At 40.9% G+C, this 17,519-nt stretch overlaps 1 protein-coding gene across 3 annotated transcripts; it reads right to left on the reverse strand.

Annotated features, from left to right (window-relative positions):
- Window positions 1-825: 825 nt before the first annotated feature.
- Window positions 826-15,713, reverse strand: prdm10 (PR domain containing 10). 3 transcript variants are annotated; one of them, XM_050070546.1, is made up of 23 exons: window positions 15,278-15,713; window positions 14,003-14,135; window positions 13,449-13,610; window positions 13,092-13,151; window positions 12,900-13,004; window positions 11,472-11,646; window positions 9,836-10,077; window positions 9,366-9,566; window positions 8,295-8,367; window positions 8,056-8,173; window positions 7,840-7,960; window positions 7,483-7,752; window positions 6,794-7,138; window positions 6,524-6,679; window positions 6,243-6,422; window positions 6,053-6,163; window positions 5,644-5,844; window positions 5,349-5,492; window positions 4,978-5,148; window positions 2,871-3,008; window positions 2,549-2,738; window positions 2,343-2,440; window positions 826-1,833 (listed from the first exon to the last, which is right to left on the reverse strand). In XM_050070546.1, the coding sequence occupies exons 2-23, from the start codon at window positions 14,072-14,074 to the stop codon at window positions 1,645-1,647; spliced, it is 3,522 nt and encodes a 1,173-aa protein (XP_049926503.1). In that variant the 5' UTR covers window positions 14,075-14,135; window positions 15,278-15,713; the 3' UTR covers window positions 826-1,644. The 3 variants fall into 3 exon arrangements, with proteins under 3 accessions (XP_049926503.1, XP_049926497.1, XP_049926490.1); XM_050070540.1 differs by having other exon boundaries at window positions 15,250-15,713; XM_050070533.1 differs by having other exon boundaries at window positions 15,006-15,713.
- Window positions 15,714-17,519: the final 1,806 nt, after the last annotated feature.

The following is a 17,519-nucleotide window of genomic DNA, read 5'->3' on the forward strand; positions in this document are numbered from 1 at the left end:
CAGCAACAGACATGGCTTGCTCATGAACAATTCAGCAGGACAGGTGATTGTGATTGAGCTATTCCCTCTGAGTTACATCCTCCTTTCTCACTTTACTGTGAAGGAAATATAAGATGTGCTGAGTGACGATACCCCTTATTGGTTTTTACTACAAGATACTCTGCTACCCTTTAAGTACCAACCCCAAATTCAATACTAGCAGCATGTTTTGTGGGTTAATAAACAGACTAATTAAGTACAATAATCCCTCAATGCTCTGTAACACTGTATCATGTTGACCTCCTAAACTGTTCAGTTGCAAACCTGTGATGTTGTCTTTGTCTCATTTGTCTTCAAAGTGTGTTAGTGAGGGAAACACATTTTGTATTTGGCTTCAAGCTTATATTAAAAAGGATGCAAATGATTCAGGGAAATTTAACTTTCTCAGACTGACTAGTGTCAGAGAAAAGAAAGAGGGGAAAAAAATACAAACTAAAACTGCACGTTCTCCTTTTCAAAAAGTAACTCAACATTCCTCAGAAATCTTGTTCTTTCTAACCTCCAGTAGTTTAAACTCTCGTCCTGCTGCAGTGATCTACAGGTGTACTCTATAGCCCAGTGATAACACTGTTTGGTGTAGTTATGGGTGTACCAAAGCACATTTCTGACTCCATCCAACGACACAAGTGCCATTTGTATCGATTACCTTTTACATATGTCAAAAATAAAATTACCCCCAAGTTTTAGGTCGACTGTATCCATTAGAACGGTGTGATCTTTGTGGAAAAGTGAAACTGATTATGTTTGCTTTTCTGAATTTTACTAAAAAAAACACAGGAGTTGTAGTTGGGATGATGACAAAAATTCAGGTGAAATCAGGACAATCCAGCACGTGAATAAAAACAGATGTCTGAGACATTCTCAAAAGCAAATTCATGGAGACAAATCACATCAGATATCACCAACAATATGGTAACATACAATACAACAGATGGTGTGTTGGGCAAAAAATACAATGACCTGTATTGGAAGGCCAACTGCAGGACTGTTTTGTACAGTATTTTTTTTCCACACATTTTTCAGTTCTGTCTTTCTTTCCAAGATTTCATTTACAAATACTATATTTTAAGAAATGTCTTTAACTTTACAAATATGTAAAATGGGCACTCAAATCTGTGTAAGGACTGAGCAATAAAACTTTTTCACCACTTCAGACCAGTAGCTCACACAGCAAGACCTCAAAATGATCGCTTTCATTGTCCATACTTTCAAATGTGTACAGGAACCCTGTTTTTGATACAATTATATAATGTTCCTGTTTTCAGCAGTTGCAATGACAATGTTTTCCAGTGCTGTGTATTTAAACAAGGCGTCAGTTGTTGTTGTTGTTGTTTATATATTCTGTTCAAAATCATAACATTTTTTTCTCTACTAACTTTATTTTCTCACAAAGCCCTGGCAACTTGCAACTTAACACTTGATAGACACATAAAACTGTGCTGGTCACCAATTCATTCCCATTTCAGCTCTGTATGTACACAAGTCTGTATCCATGTGCATATGACTGTGTGTTTGTTCATTAATGTGCATACAAGCTGCTGAGGTATACATGCAGGTTCAGTCCATGGGTCTGCACTTCATTTGCAGAGCTCATCACTTAACAGTTTAGGGTTTTGTGATGTGAACTTCACTAGTACCGCTGCCATTGGTGGTTGTGGTGATAATGTACTGCGTGGTGGCTTGCTGATTGGTCGATTGCTGCTCCAGATGTTCAGTGTGGGCCTGGGTTGTGCTCTGTTGAACACCCTGTTTGGTCTCCAGCTCAGTCTGACCTTCGGAGATAACGTAGTGTGTCTGCAGTACAGGGATGAGAACGTCTTTAGCTCCACAAACATTAGTTCAGTTCATACCATGATCTGCCACGTTTAATTCAGCATTTCTGCTCTTTTTATTTTTTTTTTGTCCAGAATGTAACTCACATGCAGGGCAACAATAATTTTCACATTTTCAGAAGTAGCGGAAGGGCTTCTTCAACCTGAGATGCTTTTGGTGTAACAGGGGAGTGACAAGTTATGATGTGTTTTGAATATAAGTCCCATATAGGCCTAAAACTTTACAATCTTATTTTTCACTACATATCCATGTGGCGTGAAAGCCATTGTTGGATTTCCCCATTTTTTTTCCCTTCTTTTTTTTAGACCTTTTGATTTTTTGAACAGGGCGTGATTCTTTCAACTGCACTGTTAGCCTTGCCTATAAGGACATGCATGTACAAAATGAAACCGCAACACAGTAATTTCCCAAACCACAGCAAAATGTACACGTCACTTTAATCTAACAGGTATCAGACAGCATTCACTCACCGTTTTCACCTGGTTGCTGTTCACTCCAGATACAGGCGTGCTGGCCTCGGCTATCACATATTGTGCGTGAGGTAGGGCCATCATCTGGATCTCAGACGCTGCCATAGTAAAAAGTTAACACATTAACCTGACAGGCAATCCTACAGTATAGAGCTGTCAAAACATACAGAGTGACGGGATGATATAGGAGCAAGTGTGTGACTCACAGTAGCCTCTGTAGTTCCAGTTCCCAGGTATGTAAGCATGCTGCACAGTCCCCTGCTGCTGCTGCTGCTGCTGCTGGGTGCTGCTGGTCTGCAGGGTGTGACTCTGAGCTAAGGTCACAGGTGTCAGCTGTGTGGGGCTCAGCTCCTGATTGGGCTGCTGGGAGGTGGGGCTTAGAGGCTGACCGGTGACCTGAAAGAGAGTAAAGAAATATAAGTAGTCTGTTATGAAGCTTAAAGTTATGGAGCGAGCAATGTGTGTTATTATATTTTATACATTACTCATTAACTTGACCTGACTTAAACTTTAGTATTGAGGATTTACCTGGGTGGCACCTTGTCCAGTGCCTGAGGGCTCATTGACCTGGATGTGTTGTACCTGGATGGAGTGCTGGCTGTAGCCATGAGGGTCATGCAGCTGGCTAACATCTACTGTGGGGTGCTGGGAATGTGGGGAGGAAGCCTGTAAAACACAATGAAAGTAACTACTTGATATTGTCTCTTACATTCACCTCAATCAACCACTGGACACATTTCCATGAATATTGCTGGAAAACAAACAAGTTACTTTAACTATTTTGCCTCCAAACCACATTTTAAAAATACAACAGGCCAAAACAGACATAGTTTGTCTGCTGAAATGTTTAAAGCCTACATGTCAAAGCAGTAATTGCCAGAATTTTCATGGCGGCTGGTGGTTCTTTTGAGAATAAAAAAACTGTGGAAAAACATAACAAAATTCCCACAAGCACAAGGTGACACATTCAGTTTCTTTTATCTGACTAGCAGCCACAAACTCAAAGATATTGACTAAAGCTAAACTATGCAGGATTTTCCTTAAAATCAATGTATAGATCACTCATGACTAGGGCCGTAACAGTACATGTATTTGTGTCGAACCGTTCGGTACACGACTTTCGGTTTGGCATGACCCTGTACCAAATTATTGGGCGCAGGATATTATTTTGTTTTATTTTGTTTTATTTTAATTCCGTTTTTGCGAGCCGGTTTTATTTTGTTTTATTTTAATTCCGTTTTTGCGAGCCGAATCATTTAAAATATCTAGTTCCCCGACGGACATAACTGAGTGACGGACCGAGTCCGACCGTAAATCTCCGCTTTCACTTTGTGCAGCGCATTCTCGCATTTTGACAACATGGCAAGTGAGCCTGACGAACCTGAAGACCCACCCGCAAACCTTAAGTCCTCCGTTTGGGAACACTTTGGTTTCAGGGTAAAATACGAAGATGGAAATAAACAAGTGGACAAGACAAAAGCAGTGTGCCGACACTGCAGAACAGCGGTCGGGTATGTACTTGGAAACACGTCTAACATGCTAACGCATCTAAAGCGACACCACCCGAGTTTGAACGTTAACCGGCACGACTAGAAAAAGCAATCTGGTGCAAACTACGATATCGTCGTCGTTTAAAAAGAAAGAGCGTTTCCCTGACCATCGCGCTAAAGAAATAACCAACGCCATTGGAGTTGAGTAAAATTGTTTAAGCTGCACTTTAGATATAAGCATGTTTTGTTTACTGCACTTTAACAAAGTGGGAAAGCTAAGTAAGTTCCTAGTAAAACTGAATCTGAGCAGGCTTTAAAGCTGACCAGCTGCACTATACTTTTTATTTTAATTGAGTAAAACTGTTAAAGCAGAAATGTATATTTATATTTTTCATTCAAAAAATGTGTTAAAAAAACAGCAGGATTTTATTTTTCACTTTTATATTTCTATTTTCATTCAAACAATGTGAAAAAGCAGGATTTTATATATATTTGTTTCATTCAAAAATTGTGTAAAAAGAGTTAACTGCTGTGGTGGTATGTTTTAATAAGGTTACCAATAAGTAAAAGATATTTAATAGTTGTCTATTTTTTTTCATTACTGTACCCAAAAAAAACGAACCGTGACTTGTGTACCGAGGTACGTACCGAACCGAGATTTTTGTGTACCGTTACACCCCTACTCATGACCCACTAGAAGTCTGTGACAGTGTGTTTTATCTGCAGAGACTCTGCCCTCTGTCTGTATTTTGCTATGTTTGAGACGTTCCTCGGCACAGTGCACAGTGCACTTGATAAAAAGGTAGCTAAGAGGTACCAGACCACAGGCAGCATGCAAAAAGAAGTTACAAAATTGCAGATACAGTGGCAACAGATTGCAAATATAGCTGAGGATTGGCTTCCACTTTGACTGTCAATACAGTTTACTAACAGTAGCCAACTATTCCTGCATCATATACCTTTAAACAATCTATTGTCAAAATAGTTACTGGGAGCTGTGTTTATATCAGGCAGCTCCCAAATGTGAACTACTGTGATTGTGCAGCAGGATGTTGTTAAGTTGTTTAGTCAGCTTTCCTGGGATACATGAAGTTTAAAAAACAAACAAAAAAAACTTAGGTCCCAGATCAGATCCTGGATCTTACCGGAGCCACCTGCACCACTTGCAGCTGAATGTGTTGCGGCTGAGACAGGTTGCCTCCTGCCTGAGACACTGGGATGTACTGGATCCTCTGGTAGTCTCCCTGCGCTGTGCGATAGTCCGTGGTTAGTGTCTGAGAAAGCTCTGTCATGGCCTGGGTCAGCAAATCTGTGGTCTGTGGAGAAAACAAATCATACAGTTATAATATCTGGTGTATATCTTAGTTTCTTTCTTGCTCCTTCTTTAATATTTACGTTTATTTGCACCGTCTAGCCTCTATATTGGCAAATACGACTTTTATGTTTCTGTAATATTTAATTTAAAATATTCACTGAGCGTTGGCACTCAACATGAATGTTCATAATTTGTTCTTACCACTACAGCCTCAGCTGTGGTACCATCTGCACTGATGACTGCAGGAGTACTACTGATAACAGCTGTAGTCAGAGGAGTCTGGATGGTGTTGGCAAGCTGGGCAAACTCTGGATGCTTCTTCCTGATGTGCTGAACCATCTTAGTCTAAGATACAAGCACACAGAGAGTTATCAGTGTGGATCTGGTCTGGGACTGTCTAAGGTGCCGCACAGATTTGTAAATTACTGCAAACACAGAGCTAGAGTCAATTCCTGTATAAATATTTATAATATCTTTGACAGAGCGTTATACTAACCTTGCTGCTGTATTGTTTGGCACAGTGTGGGCAACAGACCGGTGCAGTGGCGATGGTGCCTGTCAGTTGTGTGTGTGTGCTCAACATGGGGTCTGGCTCACCAGGAGCAGCCGGACGCAACTTCCGGATGCTGGGAGGCAATTCTGCCCCAGGGTGGTTCTTCAGTATGTGTGCTTTCCTCTTACTGGCACTCTTATAAACCTGTAGAAATCAGTCCATTAGATTGATTCATGAATTTCATCCTGAAAGTTCAGGATCAGAGTTTGAGGTCAAGCAGATGTTTGCATGTTTTATTCAAGGCAGGAACTTTAAATAAATATTTAATTAATTAATAAATAACAAAAAAAAATATGAATGACAAGTTGTCTCCAAAACTACAAGTTCACATTATAGGATGGGAAAAACAAACCTTGTCACAATACTGGCAGAAGTAGTCCCTGTTGGGCTTGATAATAGGCAGCGTTAGCTCAGGCACATCATCAATACGCATCTCTGGATGACGCTTGGACAGATGATTGACCTGAAACCAAAAAAATAAAGCTGAGTGTACTGGAATTCATTATCAACAAACAAAAATCTATCTGTGAGTTTTTGCTCACCAGCATTCCTCTGCGCCTGAATCCCATCATGCATACTCTGCATTTGAACATGAAGCTCTCGAAGTCGGTGGTGGGCACCTTCAGTTTAAGGGTTTTGGAGCGGTGGATTCTGTCAGCCTTCTTGGCCTCTCTGTCAGGATTGTGCATTCGCTGCATGTGCTCCCGCAGCTTATCTTTCCTCTTAATGACAAAGGAAATCAATTATCTCACAAGAGCTCACATATCTATACACTAACATTACCAACTGTTTTTTTTTGTCATGCTTTATCTTTTCATCTTACCTTGAATTGTTTGCCACATGTTGAGCACAGGAAGTCCTTGCGGTCAGAGTGGCGTAACATGTGCAAACGCAGCTTGTCTGGCCGGCAGAAAGCCTTTTCACAGTCTGGGCACTGGAAGATCTTTTCTGAATGGAAGCAGCGGATATGCTTCTTCACCTAAGGAAGAGAACATTTTGCAGTCTAAAAATGGAGTAATTGGGCCGATTTACTAATTTAAACCAGACTTCTGCTCAGCTCTGGCCAAATCACTGTAAGACATTTAGTACTAACTTGGATAAAATCAGTAAATGTCTTCTTGCAGGAAGGACAGGTGAAGCAGCCGTCCACAGCATGCACTGCTACGTGGTCTTTGAGCAGGTCCAGCCTTTCAAAGGTTTCTTGGCATAAGAGACAAGAGTAGGAGCGGTTCTCCGTGTGCACTAACAGATGGTCCTCAAGGGCCGAGTCACTCATAAAGCTCTTGCTGCAAATGTGGCAAGAAAAGGCATAGGCGTCCCGGCCATGCACCCGCAGGTGCTGATCCAGCTTGTCTTTATCCCGAAAGGCCTTGCCACAATGGGTGCATTTAAAAGGACGGAAACTCTTCCTGATGAAAAGGTGCTGCAGCGCTGCATTCTGAGATTAAAAAAAGAGAGAGAAGAACTACTAGCAGAAAACCCCACCAGTGTAGACTGACATTGATCTGCTCTGACACAGGAAGAGGCTGATAGATGCAATGGATTGTGCAGGAGGGGACATATCCAGAAATGTCACATGAACATTAACAACATGACAAAATGACAAATCTTTGAACCAAATGTTTTTTCTGCCATCCTCCAGGTCCTACCTACCTGCACATCCATCTTTGAGGGAAGCACGCATTGAGGAAGAGAGACACACTGTTGTAAAGCAAATCATGGCCACTATGACACCAAATAAAATCTAAAACACTTCCAGTTCAGTAAACACAGCAGTCATACCCGTATCCTCTTGGCACGCCGCATGTCCTGAGATGTGAGGTGGGCGTCTGATTGGCTGCTCTGTGCCGGGTCCTCCTTTAGTGGAACTTGCAGATCTGTGGTGGAGGGCGGGGTGACAGACTCTGGAACTGGTTCCCCTGCAGGTGGTATAAGCTGGCCCTCTGTCTCGGTCCCAGCCTCTGTCTCTGACTCCATCTCCACCACCTTCAGCCCATTCTGTACTCCATCCACTCGCTCCTCCAGCGGCTTCTCTGTCAATTCCAGCATTTCCTGATTAAAAACGTAAAAAGGTCAGTCACACCAAAGCCACTTAAGTAATCGATTAATCAATACAGCACATATTAATGTGTCCCTTACTGTTGTCTTGTCCCCACTGGTGTCTCCTGGTGGATCCAAACGTATAAATTTAGGTGGGCGTCCTGGTCTCCTTCCCGTCCCAAATCTCCTCCTGCCTCTTCCTCGGCCCCGACCTCTGGATCTGAGACCAAAGAAACAATGAAGACTTCATTTAGACTTTTATGAGATAGAAATGAAAGAGAAAACATAATAGAAAGTGATGAAAACAGGTTTTACCTTGTCACAGAGTTTAACTTGTCATCATGCATGTTAAGATGTTGCTGCAGTTGTTCGGAGCTCACAAAGCGCCGGTTACACTCGTAACAAGGCCAGTTCTTCTCTTGCTCCCGGAGCACTGAACAACAAAAAGTGAGTACCAGGAATAATCACTACTACTGTTGTGATAGTTTGTAATTGTGGTGGTGGGCCGAGACATATGTTGATATTAAGCTAGATAAGTATTATGTGCAGCTCACCTTTTCTCTCTTCTTCTGTAACATTGTGGATCTTCTGATTGACAAAATCTGCATATGATGCTGCATACCACACCTGCAAATAAACATATATCATTACAAACACTAACTAGTACAGCCTGTTCAGATACTCTTTTTTTTGTTTTACTGGGACAGATAAATGTTCCTTTCAGCTCTGGCCTGTGTCCACCATCTCCTGAGAAAAATATCTGGCTCTTAAGTTACTTGATATTTGACATTTGACTGTAGCCCTGTCTACACGTATACAGATGTTTTTGTAAACAAATGTTTTCCTCTACGTTTTCTGCATTCCTCACATGCAAACAGGGTTTAAAGTCAATAAAAGTGACATTTTTCAAAACATCTTCTATCAATCAATCAATTTTATTTATAAAGCCCAATATCACAAATCACAATTTGCCTCACAGGGCTTTACAGCATACGACATCCCTCTGTCCTTATGACCCTCGCAGCGGATAAGGAAAATGTTTTTTCAAAATGCACATTTCTGTTCACCTGTGTGGAAATGTAAAACAAGAGTGTTTGGGAAATGATGACATCATATCCTCCAACAACAATGGACTAACTTACTGATTTATTTATGTTTTGTTAGCGCTGCTTGGTCTAATGATTTCTTTGCACTTAAACTTAGTATTGCTGCACCACTTCACGGATGAACGGAGCCGTCTGCTGCACCACATGTTATGTAGTCAGCGTGAAGTTCACCAGAAATGTCGGCGCTGGATCAGGTTGAGCCAGCAGGTGGTGCAACAATTTTGAGAATAGGATTTTGAATGAGCTCTGTTATCCTTTTATTGAGGGGGAATCAAGGGTGATGAAATCTCCAAAATATATATAGTATAAATAAATTGTTTTTAAAAATATCTTTTCACATGTAGAGAGAGCCTTAACTGAACTGAATTTCCTCACCAGCTAGTCGCTAATTTTGCCTGTCTGCTTTCTGGTGCAGGGCACGTAGCATGTAGGAGTGAAAACTTTGTTTCATTCATAAAGCAGGACAAATGAGCACACTGTATATGCAAGAGCACACAAACTGCACTACATGGGACTGACCTTGAGCTCTTGTTTGGGTTGGATGTTCTTGATGGTTGTGTAAAATATCTCTGAGCCATACTGATAGGCCACCAGGTTCTGCTCCAGGTGGTTCTGAGCAGGTCTCACAAACATCATCCAGTTACAGCTGTCCTCATCAGACAGGTCCAACCACATGTCGTCAGACTTCTCTCCATCTTTCTCTGCATCAAGCATGCATAGCTAATACAAGAGGCAAAAAACACATTAAAATCACACTGTAAGAGTAAGAACCTTAGATTATACATTCTTGCGCATATTAAGTTTTTGCAGCTCTTTCTTATAAACTTAATCTTAAAAAATAGACTTCTTTTGTTGTTTCTTGGTATCCACGCTATAATTTCACATTTTGTCCTCTTTGCTTCTGACTGTTTGTGAAGCAATAATTTCACAAATCTGTGTGTGGCTAAATACCAAAATAAAAACTGTAGTCATGCAGAGTGCTGATTTACTTTCAGATGAATGTAGTGGTCATGCAGTTCACTCTGAGGAACCAGGGGTCCCTCCACAGGACCAAACTGTGTACGCTTTGGGATGCGTCTCTTGGAGAACACCCCACCCAGGAAGCGATCGATGTAGAGGACCAGAGGCAGACTGGCTCTGGCCTTGGACATCACAGGCCGGTTGGGGATGGGGTGCAGGGAGCCATGCTTTAGGCATACAGAGGAGTTGGCATTATTGCACTCCTCACACCCTGAGAGGCCACAAAAGGGAAAAATCAATAAAACACAAACCATTACAACAAACATATAAAAATGTATGACTTTATTATTTTATTGCTCTACTTTGTGTTGTTCTACTGAAAGGGATAGTTGAGATCTTTTGAAATGAAGTTGTGAGGTGCTTATCCATAGTCAGTGTATTACATATAGTAGATGTCAGTTGGCACGCCCCCAGTTTGGAGAAGCAGGCTGGGGTACTGACATGGAAGCTAAGCAATGTAAGGCTCTGGATGGGGGCAACATTAAAACATATTTTAGCCACCTAAAAAAAGTCCCACTTAAAAAATCAGTATCAGTTTATGTGTATGCTATATTAACAATATTTTCAGCGCTTAACCTTGCTGTCAAACAGTGATTTCCGACTGGGAACTGAAGCCTTTATATCGCTCTCTCCTAAGCCAGACTCCATTGAGAAAAACAGTGATTTAACATCACTGAACACAGGAGCTGCTGGACTAATGCTGCCTCAATCAGTTATTTTGTTTGTGTTATTTTGTGATTTTGGCATTCAAAAGAGTTAGTTCGGATACACCAAAGTCACACAATAATACAAACTAACTAACTGACAGAGGCAGCAATAGACCGGCAGCTCCTGTGTTCTGAGAGTCAATATGACTGTTTTTGTCAATGGAGTCTGGTGGCTTTGACGAGAGCATAGCTCGAGAACTGTAACAGCTTCTCTGTCAGGAACAAGCTGTCTAACGAAAAGGTGTAGCGACAGAAATATTTTTTTATATAGTGTACACTTAAACTTTATTTTAGATGGGACTTTTTGTAGGTGGCTAAAATTTGTTTTGTTACTGCCCCCCATCCACAGCAGCTCATTGCTTAGCTTCCATGTCGGTATTCCTGCTGCTTCTCCAAACTGGGGCCGTGCCGGCTGACGTCTACTGTATGTAATATACAGACTGTGGATAAGTACTTCATACAACTGCACTTCAAAAATTCTGAACTATCCCTTTAAAAAGGTCCAAAGGCAAATGACATAACATCCGTGATTTCAATGAGGTCTAATCATTTGCCTTGTTCTGAATGAATTTTCATTTGTTTAACAAAAGAGTAAGACATTTTTGTAGTGCAAAATTAAATCAGGATATCAGCCACAAGACAGGAATAGTTTTTAGGCATCTTTGTTTTTAGTTTGTTTGAATGTATATCATGACTTGACAGTATGTTTTTAGAAAAATGCCGCAAAAAACACTACTGGTAAGTCAAGGCCAAGCCACTGAGATGAGTGTATGAAGCAGAGCTTCATTTCAGCAGTTGAGACACAGAAAAAGACTCAACATCCTCTGCTGTCTGCTCTGAATGTGTGACTCCTGACAGACCAAACAAGTTTGTTACGACTGAGGAGAATGTCACTCACACAGATTGTGAGGGTTGAATGACTGAGGCTGACGAGGTTCCCAGTCATCCATCTCAGAGTCTTCATCCTCGTCTTCATCAGAATCATCTGTGGAGTCGGTGGCCCCAAGGGGACTGCTGGGGGGGTCCGCCATGTCAGCCATGGAAGGGAGCGAATTGGACGCAGACAGCTGCTCCTGTGTGTTTGATCATTTAACAGAGTTAATACTCACTCAACTCTTCTGTTTATCCTTGTGTGAGAATCACCAACAGGTTAACATCTTCAGGACTGACTTGTTCACATACAACAATTCAACAAAAAAAATGTATATAAAGGATGAATAAATGTATCCTTAAATAGTTTTACAAAACTAGATGCCATTTATTAATTATCTTCTGTGCATGCAAAAACTTATTTGTGGTTGAGTCAAGTAACGTTCAGTTATTGTTTACTTCTGAGGGACATCAAAATCTTATTCGGGAAAAATCGCCACCTTATCTTTGAGTGTTTGTCCAATCAGTGTTTAATGTAAATGTAGTCGTTTGAAGTGATAATTTCCTCTGTGCATGCTATACTGACTAAGAAAGCTGAAATCATAGCTGCATAATCTGCTGTTCTTCCTTCCGTCATTTGATGTGATGAGTTGGAGGCACCGAAAGAACGAGATCGCGAGTACAAGCGGCCGAAATTAGTTTCCTCCGCAGGGTGGCTGGGCTCAGCCTTAGAGATAGGATGAGGATAGGTTGAGGAGCTCGGACATCCGGGAGGGACTCGGAGTAGAGCCACTGCTCCTCCACATCGAGAGGAGCCAGTTGAGGTGGTTCAGGCATCTGGTAAGGATGCCTTCCGGACGCCTCCCTTGGGAGGTGTTTTGGGCATGTCCAACCAGGAGGAGACCTCGGGGCCACCCCAGGACACGCTGGAGGGATTACATTGCCCGGCTGGCCTAGGAACGCCTCAGGGTTCCCTCGGAAGAGCTGACGGAAGTGGCTGGGGAGAGGACTGTCTGGCTTCTTTGCTGAGGCTGCTGCCCCCGCGACCTGGACCCGGATAAGCGGAGGACGACGAGGACGACGAGTACGAGTTGGAGGCAAGGAAGAACTGCAGGCAATTTCAGTATCAGTATTTGTTCATGGTCTTTTATAAGGGCATTTCAATAATAAAACAAAATGAGTTCAGAGAATGTTTTGGACGAGGATATTTTTATTGTTTAATGTTTTGGCTGACTAAGATATTCAGCCATATTTATTCAAGCCAGAGTATACGGCCCAAGTTAGACCGCTTACGTGGTGGAATAACAACACGACGATGTTTCTGCTATCATTGGGTTAACACATCATGAAACAATTTGCACACGTTTGCTTATGATTCCCTACTATATGCCATATGTGTGTTAAAATGAGAATAAATAAATACAGTTCACTTGTTTGTAAAACACTGTGCCCTCACCTGGGAAACTGGCTCCAGGATGGCTTGGGGAGCCTCTGCTACATTACTGAGAACATGCAGATTGGCAGCATTCATGTTCTGTCCACTGGGCAGTAAAACTGTGACCTATGAATGAGATTACAATGCTTTAAGGTTCAATAAAAACAGGTGGTACATAGCAAGGTAATGGCTGACAGTATCTGGTAAACTTACCTGTTGCGTTGTACCATCCTGCTGAATATAAGCCACTTGTGGCTGATCAGCAAATACAGTCTGAAAGCAAATGTAGTACAGCACTATGAGCAAATCTTGCATGGCCGTGTGCAGGTTATTTTATATATTAATTCATGCAATCTTTGTACATTTGAAACAAGAGTGTGAAAGTGTATTAAACTCTTGGAACTCTTGGGTTTTTGTAAAAATGTCAAAATAGGTGGTCAAGAACGACTCTCCCAAAAAAGGCAGGGTCTTAGTTTCGACCCCACCTGCCCATCAAAGCAAAATCTTGTGTCATCTAAATGCTTAAATATCAGCTAAGATGTCTCTGCACTTGATAAAAGCCCTTCTTACCTGAGTGCCATCTGCAGGGTGTATGTAAACCAGTGTGTGCTCTGCAGACTCTACAGAGGTATAGGAGTTCCCATCTGCTGTATAAACCACCTGCTGCTGTCCCCGGTCCTCCTGATCACCACTGTAGACAATCTGGGCCACCGTGCCACCTTCAAAATGCACCTGCAACACGTGTGCACAAGACACAAAGGCTTTGAACCAGCTGCAACATCATTACACTCTCTGTATGTGTCTCCCCCCTGTTAGTCCTCCTTTAACTTAGTATATGTGAGTGCTGAACAAATGATGGTGAGTTTATGTCCTTCTCAAGTCCTTCTGGAGGGTAAGGAATGACGACTTGGAAAATCCCACTATATAGTCTCAGCTAAGTGGATGGTAAATTTTAGGATTTGGCAGCAACTTGGGTCAGTGGACAGAGGGGAGTTTCTCTGTATGTGAGTGTGTTGGAAAGACAAATTATAAGATGCTTAGATTGTCCTGTGATGTATCAAATGTGCTGCACTTCTTTTCTATTGCTTATGACTCTAATATAGCACTTAAGGGACAGTTCAGACCTGTGCGCCATTGCCTGAATCATTATTAGAAGTCTGACTCCACACAGCTGAGGGTTCCTGCTTGGTCTCCATGGTAGCACGGTGCCAAGCCTGTTGCCAGCAACGTCACCTATCTCTTCACTCTTGAGACAGCCTGTAATGCACACAGACAATAGCATTGAGGGTGATATTAATTATAATAATGCATCATGGTGTTAGTAGCTAATGCAAGGTAAAACTGAATGATGGGGTTGGGTTTTAATGTGAATTTGTGACTGCATGGTTATGCATCATTTTAACAATCATGGCACAACATTATGAGATCTTAAACAAAGGTGTATTTCTATGTGTGTATGGGCTGGAGCAATCTCCTGAACGGGTGATGGAGTCTCTACTGTAACAGCTTTATCACACTGGACACAAGAAAGCTGGTTGGCTGCAACAACAAGGCACTGCAGCAGCCATCTCTGAGCAAAGTGGCACTGAGTTCAACCCCACGTGCAATCTGCAACACAGATTTTTGGGTCTCCAGACACGGTTTTGCTCGGCTGACACGACATGCACGCCAAAATAAAGCAGCATGTCACTCGGTGTGCAGAGCGGTCACACAGGACTCTCAGCGGGGGTACGAGGGAAAATGCGGTTAACGTTTGCTGACGAGGCCGCCCGGGAAACGGTGTCTAAATACAACCGCATGTCGGCACAAAAGCCACCGTGAAAAATCACGACTCTGTGAATTCATTCAGAAATCCAGTTGGTATAATCAATAATAAATTCAATTCCCCCCTATTTTAACCCCGCAGGTTCTCAGTCCCAACTGGACCATACCACACAAACCAGCGCTATAGAAACCCGGGCATTTACTGCACCGCAACATTAGCATTACGGCCATATAGTCCCAGTGTAAGGCCGACCTTGGAGCTAAACATAACTTGTCAGGTCCCAGGACGTAGACCGCAATCTGCGATATTTAACAAAAGTGATTTTGAAGCGGCAACAGGCCGGATTATTAGAGTAGACCCACCCGTGCCCCGATTCTAGTTGAGCCCAGCCCTTCAAGTCTGCTGTGAACAAGGAAGAACGGGCTCCATTTTGGGTGGGACTAACAACAACAACCACATCCGAAGAGAGACCTAAAGAAAAAAATACGTATTTTCTACCGGTACATAAGCGCTCAAACAATCCGCACACTTAATATATATCAACAGAAAGGCAACGGAACAGTCAAGTTATACAAATAGTCGTGAAGAAATCCCTGGTTTTCTTACATTTAGTGGAAAGCGTAGTTGTTCTTACCTCAGAATGGTAGCTGCAGAGATGGCTGCATTGCATATATTAACATAATCTGCCTAGCAACACGCAGGAGCGTGGCTTCTGATTGGTGGTTATTTACTCTGGAGCAAAAGCAATTTAGGCTATTTTAAAACACTACTTTCACGAAACAGTCTAAACAGCCGTCTGGATTAAATATTAATAATATAGCAATGTTACCGATTTTACTGCGAATGTGTCTATTAATCGTCTTTACAATTTAAAGACAACTTAATAATCAATTTTAGTACAGCCAATCAGAAAAAATAAACACCGACATCGTCCAATTGAATTAAAGCTGTGTCCAAAAATGTTATTTGATCTACTCTTATATGTTATTCCATTTTAAAGGTGGCACTGCTGGCTTGGACTACTGTCAAAATATTTTTTTCCCGTATATCTAAAAAATAATTATTTTTTCCCCGTAAAAAAATAAACAAAAAAGGTTAAAATGACGGTGATACAAAAAGCACGCTACTCTACTGCCCTCCGGTGGTCACAGGGAGGAACTGCAACATTTAATTGATCAAGGTAGCGTCAACCATCACAGTGCCTTTCCGGTTATTCCTTTCAAAATACAGTTGCCAAACTAAAGCAATCAGACCAAACTAGTACAAACGGCCATGAAATGATCGAGAAATTGTTCTACGGAGATCACAATTTATACACCATAACTCCACATTCCCCAGTAGGAATAATACCGACCCTAACACTGATTAATTGTATGTATTTTTTTTAAATATTCATATCTAGTTATATCAATAAGAATAATTATTAATGCAAATAAAATTAACTCCAACATAAGTAGTGTACATTTTGTAATCAAACGATATGAAGTCGTGCACCTTGCAGTGGTATATACTTAAAGACAGTAAGTAAAACTAAAAGTGCAAATTATATAGAACAGTCCATTTTTGAGCTCCACTAGCGCCAATGCACATTATATCATTAATTTACTCGTGATTATTGATGCATTATTTTGTACACAGCTTAAATGTAAGATGCATTTCCCTTCTTATCATATCTTAACCCCATAATACATAAACTTCTTTTTTATTTATAATTTTTATTATTATTCTAAGCGTGCAAAGCAACTTAAGTTATATGAATGTTTCTGAGTAAAAGAAATACAATATTTACCCCTGCAATGTCAGAGTAGTCATTTATAAAGTAGCAGGAAATGGCAATGCTCAAGTAAAATACAAGTTCTTCAAACGCGTTAATCAGAGATAACGACTCCACATTCTTCCTTTCCCACTTTCCCACAGTTACTGATTACCTTCTTGTAGTACACGGCACATTAGTCTAGCTAGCAAAGCTACCAACAACTGTTTCTCTTTTTGTGTAATTTTAATTTAAATTAAAACTGTTTAAAAAACATAATACCGCGCCGGTTAGTGGGCGCTCTGCAGTCTCCCGTTGTACTCATTAGGTTTTCTGCCCTCTACTGGTCACAGTGAGTAACTACAATGACGTCAAGCGTCAAGTTAGACATAACCGTATAACAGTATTTCCTGTTTTTATCCTTCAAAATAAAACGATAAACGTTGTAGTTACGCACTATGACCACAGGAGGGCAGTGTAAACTCATGATTGGAGTAAAGGGATTTCCCTCCATGACCAAATATTACTAAATCAGACAGAATAGTTCATATTAGTCTGTCATATAAGATAAATAAAAAATATAAACACAATAACAAATAAACAATGCTATAATACAATATAATATAATATATAATATAATATACATTTTTGTTTATTGTTTCTTGAAATTATTCCGTATAATTCTCTCAAGATATATATTTATAAACAGTTTTAGGTCGTTTTTTAGATCATTGTGAAGAAAAAATAATTTAGAAATTCAGAAAACCCCCTTCAGACTTGAGTCTTCTTAACTACATGATTATGGTAAGTTTCTATCACACATCCTTATAGTAAATAATGTGGACACCATTATGTTCACCATTACTGTTCATTGGTTTTGTGTGTGTGTGTGTGTGTGTGTGTGTGTGTGTGTGTGTGTGTGTGTGTGTGTGTGTGTGTGTGTTTTAAGGGTAAATGTACATCTTCTCAAGATATTTCTTCAAATACAAATACTTCAAATAAACAAAGTAAATATTAAGTATGAAGTGAATGTCTAATATAGCTAAAGACAAGGTGAAGTAGCACTTAATTTGCTTTAGGTTTTGAATAATTATACACACACAAACAGAACAGATATATGATA

This window comes from Epinephelus moara, chromosome 2 (genome assembly GCF_006386435.1).
Source record: "Epinephelus moara isolate mb chromosome 2, YSFRI_EMoa_1.0, whole genome shotgun sequence".
NCBI classification, from domain to species: Eukaryota; Metazoa; Chordata; class Actinopteri; order Perciformes; family Serranidae; genus Epinephelus; species Epinephelus moara.